General features: G+C 37.1%; 1 protein-coding gene across 1 annotated transcript; it reads right to left on the bottom strand.

Moving 5' to 3' along the window:
• Positions 1-980: 980 nt before the first annotated feature.
• LOC123323707 (ankyrin repeat domain-containing protein 26-like) lies at positions 981-16,393 on the bottom strand. The gene is made up of 4 exons (XM_044912176.1): positions 16,315-16,393; positions 3,848-4,135; positions 2,777-2,991; positions 981-1,337 (listed from the first exon to the last, which is right to left on the bottom strand). The coding sequence occupies exons 1-4, from the start codon at positions 16,345-16,347 to the stop codon at positions 1,037-1,039; spliced, it is 837 nt and encodes a 278-aa protein (XP_044768111.1). The 5' UTR covers positions 16,348-16,393; the 3' UTR covers positions 981-1,036.
• Between the last annotated feature and the right edge of the window lie 465 nt (positions 16,394-16,858).

Raw genomic sequence — 16,858 nt, 5'->3', positions numbered from 1 at the left:
CTACTTTTGTCTACATTAATAAGACCATGAATATACCATCAAAACCATAAAGCTATGTGCATTCACTGAAATGGATATTTTAATAACAATGATACACAAAGGAAACTAGCTGCTATTTAAAGACTCCCTATCATTCCCATCTTAGTCATCAATCATTTAAGTGATGGCAAGATAGATATATGTGAATTTCTTTTTAAAAATTCAAATTGTGGGGCATCTGGGTGGCTCAGTCACAGTTAAGTGTCTGATCTTGATTTTGGCTCAGGTCACAATCTCAGGGTTGTGAGACTGAGCCCTACATCGGGCTCTGCACTGAGCATGGAGCCTGCTTACCCTCTGTTCCTCACCCCCTGCTTGCACCCCCTCTCTGAAAAAAAAAATCAAATATTTGCTTGATTTAGCTATTTAGAAAATGCTCTACAACTGCTCAAGACATTTTGTAAAACGTGAAATAGAAGTGTTATAAGTAAAAAAAAAAAATGCTGTAAGTAAGAAAGCGATTAAAAATGTACTCTCATGAAAGAAAAGAGGTCATGAGACTGGGCCCTAAGTAGGGTTCCACGCTCAGTGGGGAGTCTGCTTGAAAGTTGCATGCTCTCTCTCCCTCTTGTGCACTCTCTCTCTCTAAAATAAAAAAATCTTTAGGGGCACCTGGGTGGCTCAGTCATTAAGCGTCTGCCTTTGGCTCAGGTCGTGATCCCAGGGTCCTGGGATCAAGCCCCGCATCAGGCTCCCTGCTTGGAGGGAAGCCTGCTTCTCCCTCTCCCACTGCTCCTGCTTGTGTTCCCTCTCTCACTGTGTCTCTGTCAAATAAATAAATAAAATCTTCAAAAAATAAAATGAAATAAAATAAATAAAATCTTTAAAAAATAGTAAAATATTTCAGTTTAGTTATATCTACTAAATAAAGTTAATAATAGGTATCTCTTGAAAGTAAGAGCTCCAAGAACTAAAAAAAAATCATAAAATTTCCATCTCATTTCTTTATTAGCACATATAATTATGACTTTTACTTAGTGTGTGTTAGTTAAGCAACTCAGAATTTCACCAAATTAAAAACAAAAATTATATCAGAAATCTGAAACCCAAGGAAAAAAAGATAACTAACCTTGGTCAAGAAAGTCTCAATGCCATTCTTTGTAGGCCATGAGCTTGAGGTAGGAATGACTAGGTTTTCTCTTGGAGCAACATATGTATTCAACAGTGAACTATTATTCATATTTCTAACAGAAGGCAATTCTAGGACAGGGCTCATAGCAATAGTATTAATCAAAGACTTTTTTTGCTGTGTCTCCACCAGAAGTTTGGTACTGGTCTCTGCCAGCTTCTCATTAGTCCTGTTAAGATTACAAAACACAATGCTTAGTATTTCATTTCTCCCCAAATCATTCCTAAATGACTTGCATTTTTTTAAAGTTTCCATAATAGTAAACAGAATGTGTCATTAAACAGTGTTTTAACACTGAAAGTGTGACAGAGCAGACCTACAATATATAATGATAGGTTTAAAATTGTTCTAAAGAAGTACATATATTTCTAGAGATTCCTAACTAACAAGTAATTCAAATTAAGGAGGGAGAGAAATGGCTATGAGTGATGCACATGGCTTAACAGGTAATACCTGCTGCCTTCTGGAATGGCTGGACTTACAAGATTCTTGAGGATGCCATTACACATACTTATATTTAGTAAACCAGGATGCCATTACATATACTTCTATTTAGTAAACCAGTTTAGAGATATAAAAATATAAAACCATCCCCGGGGGCTGGGTGCTCAGTCAGTTAACCATCTGCCTTCGGCTCAGGTCATGACCCCAGAGTCCTGGAATCGAGCTCCTGCTTTTCCCTCAACCTCTGCCTGCCGCTCCCCCTGCTTGAGCTCACTCGCTCGCTCTCTGTCAAATAAATACATAAAATGTTTAAAATAAAAATAAAAATAAACCATCCCTCAAAGACATTTTCAAGCATTGGCTTTCACCACTCTTGTACATTTCACTCATTACCTCAGAGAAATTGAACACTTGGCACTGAGGAATAATTTAGACCAACAATTGCTAGATGGCAGAGTTGTGATCAGAAAGAAATAAAACAGCTCCAGAGCCAATTAGGTTATAACACAGTTACCAGGGTACTGGAGGTGGAATCTACCCTTTCTGTCTTTCACCCAGCCCCTCCTCATGTCCACCATGGTGCTATTTTTAGCCACTTTGGGAATTATACTGCCTTTTGCCCCTAGGGGAATCTTTTTGTATTTCATATGTATACTTTTATGTAAGGTAGAAAAACTACAAAGAACAGTTTGTTTCAAAGCACCCTCTATTTGGTAATAATAACAAAAATCACAATCAAAAAAGTAAATTTACCAAGCTGCCAGGATGTGCAGTTTGGGTTAAAGATGCACTCTTCCAAAAATAAACTAATATTAATAAGCTCATTTCTATATAGGGCAATTCTGACAAACAATTTTATAATAACATGTTGTCTAAATTATAAAGCTTCTAACCATTAGCTTAAAGACTAGGAGATCAGATTAACTGAAAATATTAAGGGGAAAAAAATAAAATCACGTAAAACCAAAAGAAGGAGGAGAAATGCAAACTGTGTTGGACTAACATTTCAAAGGTAAGTTCTTTTACAAACATCATATTCCAAAATTAAACTATCTAATTGGCTTTCACTTCCTACTCATCTCATGAACCTGGTTCCATAAAAATTATGCTTTAGAGACAAGTTAACAAGCTAAATCTATTTTCTATGATTCTGTTTTAACTTACTTGTTCAGTTCATTTGTCAATGACGTTCGAACTTTTAATTCTTCTAGGTAGAGTTGCTTGTATTTTTCCAATTCTGTTTTATAAAAATCTTGAGAACTTTTCATTCTGGATAGTTCAAATTCCAGGTCTTCAATTCTGAGTTCCATTTGATTTCTTATTAAAGCATTATTAGTTTCTCTTATCTGTCCTAAGCTTTCTTGAGATGCTACTTGTGTCTAAAGCAAATTAAAAGCATACTTTTAAAATAAGTTATAATCTGGGTAATTATAGTATATTTCTTTCCTTTAGTTTTGAGTCAATGATTCAGAGAGCAATTGTAAATGTGAAAAAAAAGCTGAAGTATAAAATATTTATCATCAATGTCAACTGAATTAAATCTGAATGATAAAGTTCAATCATTCTTATATTAGAACTCATGCAATCTGATAATTCAGAGAATAATAGTCATTTAAAAAATTTAAAAAGTGAACAATACAACTTAAGAATAATCCAAGTACAGGGGGTGCCTGCCTGGCTTAGTCGGTTGAGCGCCCGACTCTGGGTTTCTGCTCAATCATGATCTCAGTGTCCTGAGATAAAGCCCTGGGTCATACTTAGCATGGAGTCTGCCTGGGATTCTTTCTCTCCCTCTGTGCATCCCCTCACCCGTGCTTTCTAAATAAATAAATAAATATCTTAAAAAAAATAATCCAAGTATGGTACAATTTTTTTTTTTTTAAGTAGGCTTCATGCTGGGCTTGATTTCACGAGCCTGAGCTGCTCCACCAACTGAGCCACCCAGGCACCCCATGGTTAAAATTTTTAAAACACCATCTTTTCTTTTCCTGTCAATAGTCTTGTTTTATACCAACTGATCTTAAAAAATAAAATGATTCTCTACTGTGAATCATTCTGAAAAATCAATTTAGTGAGAATAATGATGAAAACTGAAATTTTTAAAGAGAAGGAACAAATGCTTCCAAAATTTACCAAATTGCTATAAAGGAAGTAGAGGAAAACTATACAATGCATATAACCAAAATGTAACTTGCAGTGAAATGATTAAAACATACTACAGATCAATAAATTAACCTGGAAAAACAGATTGGCTTCTTCTAATTTTTCTGTTATATTCAATCTTGTTCTTTCTTCAAGCTCCCATTTATATTGTTCTATTTTACTGTATTCTACCATACTGAATTCTACATGACTTCTGAGGTTTACTAGTTGTTCCAACTTCTTTTTATTCTTCTCTAGTTTTTCATACTTCTTCTGCATTTCCTTCATAGATGTTAACTCCTGGGTAAGAAGCTGGTTGTTTGCATCCAGGTATAGACATTTTGAAGATGCAGTTTCCAGTTTTGCTGTAAGATCATCAACCTGCATGAATAAAATAATACAGTTTGGAAGTAGAGTGAAAATAGTCTAATGCAAAACTATGACCAAGTTTTTTTTTAAAGATTTTATTTTTAAGTCTCTACACCCAACACGGGGCTCGAACTCACAACGCCCAAGATCAAGAGTCACACGCTCTACAGACAGAGCCAGCCAGGTGCTCAAATTTTAAAATAAATTCATTTTCAACAAAATGTTATCTATATTGTAAGTAGAGTCTTGGAATGTGGAACCTCAAATAACTCAGAAAATCAAGAACAAAATTAAAACCACTAGTAGTTACTAAAAGAGATCTCTGCTATTGTTCTCTTTGCCACATATTTATACTTTTATTTTTTTATGATTGTTTCAGATCTTTCCTCCATAAAGTAACTGTAAGTCATCTCTTAGTAGGAAGTCTCTTAACCCTTCCCTCATCTTAACACTCCATAATTTTTTAAAAGATTTTATTTATTTGAGAGGGAGAGAGAGCAAGAGAGCAAGAGTGCAAGAGCAGGGGGTGGGAAAAGCAGACTCCCCACTGAGCAGGGAGGCCAGCGTGGGGCTCAATCCCAGCATGCCAGGATCACGACCCGAGCCAAAGGCAGACACTTAACTGACTGTGCCACCCAGGTGCCCTGGTACTCCATAATTTTTAAAGAAGTTTTAGGAATATCATATTGACTTATGTAGGTCTGAGCAAATAAATGCTTACCAAAATAAGACTTTGAAAATAAAACTCTAATTAATGAATCTATAAAGACTGATTTCAATGCCATAAGCCTTTTTCTGAATTACAAATGTTTTACACTAATGTGAATTGCATTCTGAGAAGAAATGATTTGCAAGGTTGAGAAATCGCATCTCTCAGTAAAAAAATTTAGTGAGATGATCCATACATTTTTGGACCAAAACAAAACAAAATGAAACAAAAAACCTTAATTCAACAGTATTATAATCCTTTGTTATGTCCCACAAAATAAGACAAAAACAACCAAAAAACTTGCTGGAGTTTCAGTGATGCTGAATTGGGAAGAACTTCTTTCCTTTAGATATGATTGGTAAGACAAGGTGAGTGGATGTGGTGGTTTTATAAATTCTTTGACACTTCTCCCATGACAATCCCCCATCCCCCTTAATATGTGCTGGCTTTAGTAACTGGTTTCTAGTGAATAGAATATGGCAGAACTGCTGTGTGACTTTTAAGGCTAGGTTACAAAATGTGAGATAGCCTCCATCTGACTTTTTCTAGGGAAGCTCACCCTTAGAATCCAGCTGTTGTGGGAAAGCCCAGGCCACCTAGTGAGTCCTCATGCAGATACTGCAGCTGAGACTACCCCAGCTAACATCCTAGTCAAAAGGCAGCCTCAACAGCCAAACATGTGCATGAACAAGAATAAGGTTTTAGATGATTTTAGTTCCCAGCTTCCAGTCATCACAGGTGACGCCAAATGAAGAAGAAATGAGTTGACCTTACTCAGCCTTGTCTAAAGATGTGTGAACAAGATAAATGCTGTTTTGAGCCACTAGGTTTTGAGATGGTTTAGTATGCAGCAATAAATAACTGGCACAGATACTGATATTAAAAATGGGGTGCTGCCATTAAAAACAAAACAAACTAAAAATAAACCTCCTTTGAACCAGGAGGTAGGTGGAACCTGAAAGGATGTAAAGAAGAGTAAGAATGAAAACCAAAAGGGATTCCAAGAGACTGTTAGTGGAAACCTGATGGCCCTTGAAGAGGCTTACAGCAAAGGTTTCTAGACAAGTGAAGAAAATGACACTAGAGGGAAAGGAACTCATGCCACAAACCACTTGAAAGGAAACTCATAGGGGAGATAAGCTAAAGAAACTCTATTCAATATGAAGGAACTGGGATTTACTGGGTTCAAATATGTTTCTCATTTACAGCCTCTCCACATGCTGAATTGCCAAATAATAAATGGCTTCTGGGTTGAGAGCAAATTGAGGAAAACATGGTCTATGGATGAAGCCAAGAATATGAAACCCTTTAGTAAGACCTCGGAAGGATTTAACGTGTGCCTCCAATTTCTTTAAGGATCTTAAGAGTATAAGAATTTTAAAGGCATTGTCAAAATGAGGTTCACAGGAAACCTGAGGTGAAAAGCTTATCTCAAAAAGACCCAGGAGAATGGCTTTTCTAATGGCATGAGCTCCAATAATATTCACAGAAAACTCAAAAAGTGAAGAGAATTATAGGGGCACCTGGGTGGCTCAGTCGGTTAAGCGGCTGTCTTCAGCTGAGGTCAAGATTTCAGAGTCCTGGGATCGAGTCCCGCATCAGGCTCCCTGCTCGGCAGGGAAACTGCCTCTCCCTCTCCCTCTGCCTGCCTCTCTGCCTACTTGTGCTCTCTAGCTCTCTGTCAAATAAATAAAATCTTCAAAAAAAAAAAAAAGTGAAGAGAATTAGAGGAGCAAAAACACTGTTTGCGAGCCTGGACTAAAAGAGACCAAGATAGTACAAGCTGAAAATAGGCCTTTGGGTCTTAGAAGTCCCACAGGGAGGAAGCAGGCTGAAAAACAGCTAAAAACACAGGTCATTCCTTATGAAAAGGACAGAACCAAGAGCTCAAAGAGTAAAGCAAAGAGCCATGGAGAAGTATTCCCATGGTTAGGACTAAGTCCTAACTAAAGAACTGACAGCATGCTTCAGGCTATATTTCAAAACTGCTATGGACTAGCGTGCTTCCCATCTTCTTTCTGAATGGGAGAGTCCTTAGCAGGTTACCAGCATCCTGCATTTTGAGTGGTAGAGAACTGTCACTTTAATTCTCAAGTCTTCATATTGAGTGGACTTGAACTCAAGGGACTATACTTCAGACATCTTATCTCCACTGCACCTGATTAAAATGGTAAGATCTTGGATCAAGCCTGAACCTAATGCCATGCTAATTGAGATTTGTGGGAGGAGGTGAGTGTACTTTTCATGAATAAAAAAATATGCTGGTTTTTAAATGTGTCCATAGGTTTTTAAATATTCATTCTATTAAAAATAAATAAATAAAAAGACCGTGGGCCAATCTTAGTGACTTATCTCCTAACAAACAGAATATGGTGAATGGGATGCTGTGTGTATTCCAAAGCTAGGTTACAAAGGTAATAGGGCTTCTGCCTCACTCTGTATCTCAGGCAGCATACTTGGAATTTCACCCTCCAACTTGTGAGGAAGCTCAGGCCACAAAGAGAGTCTAGGTGTTTCAGCTGCCTGCCTTAGCTATAGTCCTAGTCAACAGCCAGCATCAACAACACCAGAAGTGATGGAACAAATCTTCAAACACTTCCATCCCCAAACCTTTCAGCTGCCCCACCTGAAGCTAGGGGAACAGAAACAAGCTGTCCTGGCCACACTTTTCCTAACAGATTTGTGAACAAAATAAATGTTATTTATTTAAGCCACTAAACTTTGGGGAGTTTGTTAAGAAAAAAACAAAAAAGATAAACAGATAAATTGGTGATAAAAAGAGTTAATAAGATACATAACTTATACAGTAGAAACTGGTCTCCATTAAAGTGGGAAGTAAAATGTCAAGATTAATTTATTAATGACAAACAGTGCTAATGAGAAGCAGCACATAACTAGAAGCAAGATCTAAGTAGTTTTTCTCTCCATTTCCCCCCATTTAGGATGACATTACCTATGCATTTTTTATATATGACCTTTATTATGTTGCAGGATGTTCCTTCTAAACCTACTTTGTTGAGGGTTTTTATCGTGAATGGACGTTGTACTTCGTCAAATGCTTTTTCTGCATCTATTGAAATGATCAGATGATTCTTCTCCTTTCTTTTATTAATGTGGTGTATCACATTGATTGATTTGCAGATATTGAACCACCCCTACAACCCAGGAATAAATCCCATTTGATCATGGTGATGATTTTTTTAATGTATTATTGGATTCAGTCTGCTAGTATTTTGTTGAGGATTTTTGCATCTAGGTTCACCAGAGATACTGGCCTAGTTCTCTTTGTGGTGTCTTTATCTGGTTTTGGTATCAGGGTAATACTGGCCACATAAAATGAATTTGGAAGTTTTCCTTCCTTTTCTGTTTTTTTTTTTTGGGGGGGGGACAGTTTGAGAAGAACAGGTACTAACTCTTCCTTTAAGTGCTTGGTAGAATTTGCCTCTGAAGCCGTCTGGTCCCGGACTTGGGTTTGTTCAGAGTTTTTTGATTACTGATTCAATTTCTTTGTGGGTTATCGGTCTGTTCAAATTTTCTATTCCCTCCTGTTTCAGTTTTGGTAATTTGTATGTTTCTAAGAATTTATCCATTTCTTCTAGATTGTCTATTTGTTGGCATATACTTTTTCATAATATTCTCTCATAACTGTTTGCATTTCTGTGGTGGTGTTATTTCTCCTCTCTCATTTGTGATTTTATTTACTTGGGTCCTTTCTCTTTTCTTTCTGTAACTCTGGCTAGAGCCTGGTCAGTTTTATTAATTTTTCCAAAGAACCAGCAACTGGTTTCATTAATCTCTTCTAGTTTTATCTTTTTTAAGTTCTATACTATTTATTTCTGCTGTATTTTTTTAAAGGATTTGTTTATTTGAGAGAGAGAGAAAGAGAGAGAGAGAGAGAGTGGGGAAAGGGGCAAATGGAGAGGGAGTGAGGGAATCCTCAAGTAGACTCCCCACTGAGCATGGAGCCTGAAGCAGTGCTCAATCCCAGGACCTTGAGATCATGACCTGAGCGGAAATCAAGAGTTAGCTGCTTAACCAACTGAGCCTGGTGCCCCTATTTCTGCTCTAATTTTTACTATTTCCTTCCTTCTGCTGACTCTACGCTTCATTTATTATTCTTTTTCTAGCTTCTTTAGGTGTAAGGTAGTTTGAGATTTTTCTTGCTTCTCGAGCTAGGCCTGTATTGCTATATACTTCCCTCTTAGGACCACTTTTGCTGTATCTCAAAAGTTTTGGCGAATGTGTTTCATTTTCATTTGTTTCCATGTATTTTTAAATTTCTCCTTTTATTTCCTGGTTGGTCCATTCATTGTTTAGTAGAATGTTACTTAACCAACATGTATTTGTGGTCTTTCAGATTGTTTCTTGTGGCTGACTTCTAGTTTTATATTATTGTGGTCAGAAAAGGTACATGGTATGACTTCAATCTTTTTTTGTATCTATTAAGGCCTGTTTTGTGGCCTAATATGTAATATATTCTAGAGAATGTTTCAGAATGTGTATTCTGCTGTTTAAGGGTGGAATATTTTGAATATATCTCTTTAGTCCATCTAATCCAGTGTGTCATATAAAGACATTGTTTCCTTGTTGACTTTCTGTTAGTTGATTTGTCCATTGATGTAAGTAGGGTGTTAAAGTTCCCAACTATTGATTATTTCTATTCCTTCCTAAAATATCCAAACTGTACATTGTGTTCATGGATACTTTTACTATTAGGAATAAAAGCAACTTATTCCATTAAAAAAAACTATATATATATTAAAAATACAGTACCATAGTATTATTGTATTATCAATTAGTTCTTTTATGTTTGTCATTAATTGTTTTATGTATTTGGGTGATCCCATGTTGGGTGCATAAATATTTACAATTGATCTTCTTCCTGTCAGATTGTCCTCTTTCTTACAATATAGTGCCCTTGTCTCTTGTTACAGTCTTTGTTTTAAACTCTATTTTGTCCAATATAAGTTATTGCTATTCTGGCTTTCTTTTGATGTCCATTTGCATGATACATGTTTCTCCATCCCCTCACTTTCAATCTGCAGGTATCCTTATGTCAAAAATGAGTCTCTTATAGGCAGCATATACATCCTATGTCTTTTGATTGGACCATTTAGCCCATTTATATCCGAAGTAATTATTGATAGATATGTATTCATCATTTTACTACTTGTTTTGTGGTTGTTTCTGGAGATTTTTCTCCGACCCTTTTTTGTGTCTTTGATGCTTTGCTGATTTTCTTTAGTGATATATTTGGATTCTTTCTCTTTGCATGTTTATTAGTGGTTTTGTTTCCTGGTTTTCTTTTCTTTTCTTTTCTTTTTAGAGAAAACACGAGCGCGGCAGGGAGAGGGAAAGTGAATCTTAAGCAGATGCCATGCCCAGCACGGAGCCCAATGCAGGGCTCAATCTCACAACCCTGAGATCATGACTTGAGCTGAAATCAAGAGTCAGATGCTTAACCAACTAAGCCACCCAGGCACCCCTATTGGTGGTTTTTGATATATAATTTGTATATAGCCTCTTCTGCATATAGCAGTCTATATTCAGTTGCTGGTCATTTAAGTTTGAACCAATTCTTTTCTCTTCTTCTCCCCATGCTTCAGATAACGTATATTTTATATCCTTTGTTTCTGAGTTCCTTAAATTATTTTTTACATAAATGTTCATTTTTGTTACTTTTGTGTTTCTTGCCTTTATACTGTCACTTCTGGTCTCTCTTTTCCACTCAAAGAGTCCCCTTTAATGTTTCTTGCAGGGCTAGTGTAGTGGTCACAAACTCATTTAATTTTTGTCTGGGAAACTCTATCTCTCCTTCTATTCGGAGTAATAGGCTTGCTGGATAGAGTATTCATGGTTATAGATTTTTCCCATTCACCATGTTGAATATATAATGCCACTCCCATCTCGCTTGCAAAGTTTCTGTTGAAAATATTCCTGACAGCCTTAAGGGGTTTCCCCTGGAAGTTACTAACTTGTTTTCCTGCTTTTAAGATGTTTTCTTTATCAGTAGACTTTGCAAATTTAATTATAATGTATCTTGGTGTTGGTCTGCTTTTGTTGATTTTGATGGGAGTTTTCCGTGCCTGCTAGATCTTGATGTCTGTTGCTTTCCCCAGATTAGGGAAGTTTTCTGTTATTATTTCTTGAAATAAATTTTCTTACCCCTTTTCTCTCTCTTCTACTGGGACTCCTACACTACAAATGTTATTAATTTTGATGGAGTCACTGAGTTCCCGAGGTCTTGTCTCATTTTGCATAATTCTTCTTTCTCTCCCTTCTTCAGCTTTATTGCTTTCCATTACTTTGTCTTCTAGGTGATTAATTTGTTCTTCTGCTTCTTCCAGCCTGCTGTTCATTGCCTCAGGTATGATTCTAATCTCATTTATTGCACTCTTCATCTCTGATTCTTTCTTTTATCTCTGTTGTAAGGGTCTCACTGATGTCTTCCATTCTTTTCTCAAGTCCAGTGAGTATCCTTATCATCACTGCTTTAAATCCTCCATCAGGCATGATATTTATATCTGCCTCACTTAAATCTCTGGCCCCATGGCCTTATCCTGTTCTTTCATTTCAGATAAATTCCTGTTTTCTCATTTTGTCTATGTCTCTACCAGCTTCTCTGTGTTAGAAAAGCCAGTTATGTCACCTGCTCCTGAAAGTAATGGACTTATGAAAAAGATGTCATGTAGTGCCCAGGGTCTGGCACTTAGGGTAGTGTCCACAGTGTGTGCTGCATGCACTCTGCTGTTGTGTTCTGGCTGCTCGATCCTTTAGGCCAGTCATCTGCAGAGGCTCTCCCCACCTGCTGTGGGCAGTGTTTGGTACCTGGCTGGAATGTAGCAACTTTTAAATTTGGTGTGCTCTGGTGTGCTTGTGAAATGAGACCTGTCACCACCTCCACTGGAACTGAGGTCCTCCTGAATCTGTTCAGGGGACGTGGTGTGGGCAGGGGTCTTCTGGGGGCGGGGGGGAAGGCCTGCTGTGCTGGAACTGAGGCAAGAATGATTGATCAGGGCAGTTCCACTGGAGTGCAAGGGGACGGTTTGGTGTAAGCAAATTAGGCAGCCAGTGTCAGAGCTGCCCCACTTCCCACAGGAGGCTCTGTGTTGGTGCTGAGGGGCAGTGGAGGGAAATGGCACCAGCTGGTTCCTTTGTTCCTAGAGAAGAATCTCCGTGAACACTGCCTCTCAGGGACATGCTCTGAGAAGAGTGAGTAATCTCCCCACTGTATGCCCCAGGCACTGTTCAGATCACTATTTCCATGCTGTATGCTCCCGGGTTGTTTACCTGCCTTCTCTCCAAGAGCAGCACAGTGCCCTACAGGCTATATCCCAGCTAAGCCTGATGACCTTTAGAAATCCAGGCTTTAGGCCCCCCTCGTTGTAAGAAGTCATGAAATTCAGCCCCTCTCATCTTCCAAGCCAGTGGGTATGAGGAAACGTTCTCTTTGTGCATTTCCATGTACTCCTCTCCTGCCCTTCTCTATGACCATGAATCCCTCCCCTCTATAACAGCCACGATCTGTTTCTCTCCTAAACTACATCTCTGTACTTCTACCTTCTTCGATGTGTCCTCTTCCCTCTCTTTAGTTGTGGAGTTTGTTCTGTCAGTCTTCAGGTATTAGGTGAACCTAGGCTCCTCTTACTCTGCTACCATCTTCCTTTCTCTTAAGACATTTTTCTAAGATACGCTTCAATTACAAATTATTACAACTAGGCAGGAATGCCTCTATAGATTTTCCCCTCAAGTTAGGGGAGAAGAAAGACCAGCAAGCAGAAAGACAATATGATTGCAAGTATAACAGCTGAAAAACTGGGAATAGTTTAATAAACAAAATTGGACCTTTTACCTGATCTCCATTAACTGAAATTCTAAAAGAAATAGCCAGCTTTGGGTGCCTGGGTGGCTCAGTTGGTTAAGCGACTGCCTTCGGCTCAGGTCATGATCCTGGAGTCCCTGGATCGAGTCCCGCATCGGGGTCCCTGCTCGGCGGGGAGTCTGCTTCTCCCTCTGACCCTCTTCCGTCTCATGCTCTCTGTCTCTCTTTCTCTCAAATAAATAAATAAAATCTTTAAAAAAAAAAAGAAATAGCCAGCTTTGAGTATTTTTTAATCAATCTAATACTTAATCTTCATTCTGCTTTCATCAGTGAGGAAATAAAGAGAACATTATAGAATCATTTTTAATCTTTTCAGTAGCAAACCAAATGTACTGTCCATTGGCACTATTTAAATTAAATATAGGTGGCGCCTGGGTGGCTCAGTCATTAAGCATCTGCCTTTGGCTCAGGTCATGATCCCAGGGTCCTGGGATCGAGCCCACATCAGGCTCCCTGCTGCACGGGAAGCCTGCTTCTCCCTCTCCCACTACCCCTGCTTGTGTTCCCTCTCTCACTGTGTCTCTCTCTGTCAAATAAATAAAATCGTAAAAAAATAATTAATTAAATATAATTTCTCCTTTATCTTACTCCAAGCTTGTTTATGTGGGGAGGTAAGTAAGACCATCTCATCTTTATGTTGTATCACAATGCTTTCCCATATCATACAAACTGGCTTTGAAAATTTATGGCATTCAAATTGCTAATCTACTATTTGTCTCTGATAACTCAATTAAATACTACCTGATATTTTACAGCTGTATTCTTGAAATAATGTAATGAAACATTTATTCCATTAATTATTTATTGAGCTATTAAAGAACATATCTTTCTATTTAAAGTAAAAGAAGAGGAATACAGACAACTGTATTTTCTGAGAATGTAGGATCTGTGCCAAGAACAGGAACAGCACCTGTGTTATACAGAAGAACCCGGTGAAAATAGTATATAATTGTGAATTACAAGATGATGGATTACCAAGATTTCAAAAGAAGAAAGCTGACAGTCCAGAGTTCATCTTTTCCTTCCTGGATGGTGAAATTTATGGATGAGTCTATGCTTTATAATAAGTTAATAAAACATAATGAGGTAACAAGTAGACAGCTGATCCTATGACCAAGATTTGATGGAAACGGATGTGGGAGGCACTGAGTGAGAGACAAAAGATATGAATGGAGAAAAACAGGACTCTATCTTTTTGAGTCTGACTTCTCATCACATTATGGAGTCAGCAAGGGATAAGCTGGTAAAAGGCTCCTTCAAGAAGCAAAAAATTTCTACAGGAGTAAAGTTAAGTTCTACTACACTTTTATTAGTACATAAGAGAGTGGTAAATTTACAAGATGACTAGGGAAGAATTCTCATAAAATTTGATTGGGCAGTGACATAAGGATAGTCATATAGATAAATGTATTACAATTGACAATCTAAAAATAAACTGTCACGTTATGGTGAATTGATTTTCAACAAGGGTGTCAATTAAATGGAATAAGAATAGTCTTTTTAACAAATGGTAGTGGGACAAAGTAATAAAATTAGACCTCTACCTCATAGCATATATACAAAATTAACTCCAAATATAAGAGCTAAAATTATAAAACTCTTAGAAAAAAACATATCATGGGGCGCCTGGGTGGCTCAGTCATTAAGCGTCTGCCTTCGGCTCAGGTCATGGTCCCAGGGTCCTGGGATCGAGCCCTGCATCGGGCTCCCTGCTCTGCGGGAAGCCTGCTTCTCCCTCTCCCGCTCCCCCTGCTTGTTTCCTCTCTCACTGTGTCTCTCTGTCAAATAAATAAATAAAAATCTTTAAAAAACAAAAGAAAAAGAAAAAAACATATCATTTGTGACTGGATTTGGCAATAGTTTCTTAGGACACCAAAAGAAAAAACAGATTAAGTATATTTCATCAAAATCAAAAACTTCTTTGCTTCAAATGTCACCATCAAGAAAGTGAAAAGGCAAGCTATTGAATAAGAGAAAATATTTGAAAAGCCTGTATCTGATAAGGGATTTGTATTTAGGATATATATAAATAACTCTTACAATAATGAAAGGACAATCTAATAAAGAAATGGTCAAAAGAATTGATTCATTCTTTAAGGAAGATATAGAAATGGGTAATAACCACATAAAAAGATGAGATACTCAACATCATTAGTTTTTGTTTAGTTTTTTTTTCTAACATTTTATTTGTTTATTTGACAGAGAGAGAGAGAGCACAAGCAGGGGGAGCTGCAGAGGGAGAGGGAGAAACAGGCTACCCACTGAGCAGGGAGCCAGATGTGGGGCTCAATCCCAGGACCCTGGCGTCATGACCTGAGCCAAAGGCAGACGCTTAACTAATTGAGCCATCCAGGTGCCCCTCAACATCATTAGCTTTAAGAAAAATGCAAATCAAAGCCACAAGATTGATGGAACTCATCAAGTGTATTATGCTACGCCAAACAAGTCAGTCAGAGAAAAACAAATACCCTATGATTTTACTCATATGTGTAATTTAAGAAACAAAACAGATGAACACAGGGGAAAGGGGGGAAAAAAGAAGAGAAAGGGAGGCAAACCATAAAAGACTCTTAACTATAGAGAAAAAACTAAGTGTTGCTGTAGTGGAGGTGGATGGGGGGTGGACTAAATGAATGATGTACTTGTGATGAGCACTGGGTGTTGTATGTAGGTGATGAATCACTGAAGTCTACTCCTGAAACCAATATGTTAACTAACTAGAATTTTAAAACTTTAAACAAACAAACAAAAAACCCCACAAGATGCCGTTTCCTACCCACTAGGATGGCTATAATAAAAACAACAGATAATGGCAAACATTGGCAAAAATCAGGAAAAATGAGAACCTTCAAACACTGCTGACGAAAATGTAAAATGGTGCAGCCATGTTGGAAAACAGTGTGGCAGTTCCTCAAAGGGTTAAAAAAAAAAAAAGAAAAAGAAAAGGTTAAAGAGAGTTACCATATGACCCAGCAATTCCATTTGTAAGTATATACCCAAGAGAAATGAAAACATGTTCACACAAAAACTTGTACATGTGTGTGTACAATAGCATTATTAACAACAGCCAAAAAGCAAAACAATCTAAAGGTCTACCAACTGATAAATGAATAAATAAAATGTGGTATGTCTGTATGGTGGGATATTATTCAGCAATAAAAAGAAATAAAGTACTGACACATGCTACAAAATAGGTATAACTTGAAAATAATATGCTAAATGAAAGAAGGCAGTCACAGAGGACCACATATTGTGTGATTCCATTGATATGAAATGTCCAAAATAGGCAAATTTATAGAGACAGAGAGTAAGTAGTGGTTCCCTAGGGCTAAGGAGAGTAGGGAAGGGGAAACTAGCATAGGGTGAGAGGTAAAAGGTACAGGCCTTCTTTACAGGGTGACAAAAATGTTCTAAAATTGATTGTGGTACTCTTTGAATATGCATATTACATTCATTTTATCTCAATAAAGCTGTTACCAAAAAAAAAAAAATGTAGCACGTATATAAAATTAATAGAAAACATTTCATTGCTCAAAGCACTGAGTGACTTATTTCCCAAAATTAAATGATTTTGGAGTCCCAAAACTAATTAAAAATTACCTTCTGTTTTAGCATATTAATCTGACTATCCATTTCAATTTGATTCGTTTTTGAATTTCCAGGGAAAGTAAGCTCTCCACCTTCATATTCACTTACCTTTCTCCTTGTCACGTTTAAGAGTTTCTGAAATCTGCGGAAGGTATAGAATGAGTAAGTCAGGTTCTTCAAGAGTAAATATGTAATAATTGTTTAAATAGACAATATGTTCTATCATATAAACAAATCTATAAATTATGATCTCTCATTTGTCCTAACCTCACATTGTTTAAGAACATACTAAATTATAATCTCAGGTAAAAAATATGAAGAAAATTTTTATGACACATATGGCAGAATTAATTAACTAAATTATGAGTTCTTATGCATAAGTTATTAATATTTATTTTCAGTATGTTATATAATAATCTATTATTAAATAGTTACTATAAACCAGAGACCAGTATCCAAGGTGAAGAAAAAAAGCATACTTATCCATGAATGTTTTAAAAAGACACAAAAATACATTTTGGTACCCACTAACCACAGTCTACAAGAAGAAAAGAAA

This window comes from Neomonachus schauinslandi, unplaced genomic scaffold (genome assembly GCF_002201575.2).
Source record: "Neomonachus schauinslandi unplaced genomic scaffold, ASM220157v2 HiC_scaffold_265, whole genome shotgun sequence".
Classification (NCBI taxonomy): domain Eukaryota; kingdom Metazoa; phylum Chordata; class Mammalia; order Carnivora; family Phocidae; genus Neomonachus; species Neomonachus schauinslandi.
The sequence above is the reverse complement of the archived record's forward strand: the minus strand, read 5'-3'. Positions and strand labels throughout refer to the sequence as shown.

Excerpts from the sequence above, each read along its gene's own strand:
- LOC123323707 (XM_044912176.1), bottom strand. The coding sequence starts at position 16,347 with ATGGATAGTCAGATTAATATGCTAAAACAGAAG. Across the intron at positions 2,992-3,847 it reads AAGCCAATCTGTTTTTCCAG|ACACAAGTAGCATCTCAAGA; the intron begins GTTAATTTATTG and ends AATTTGCTTTAG. Across the intron at positions 1,338-2,776 it reads TTGACAAATGAACTGAACAA|GACTAATGAGAAGCTGGCAG; the intron begins GTAAGTTAAAAC and ends TAATCTTAACAG.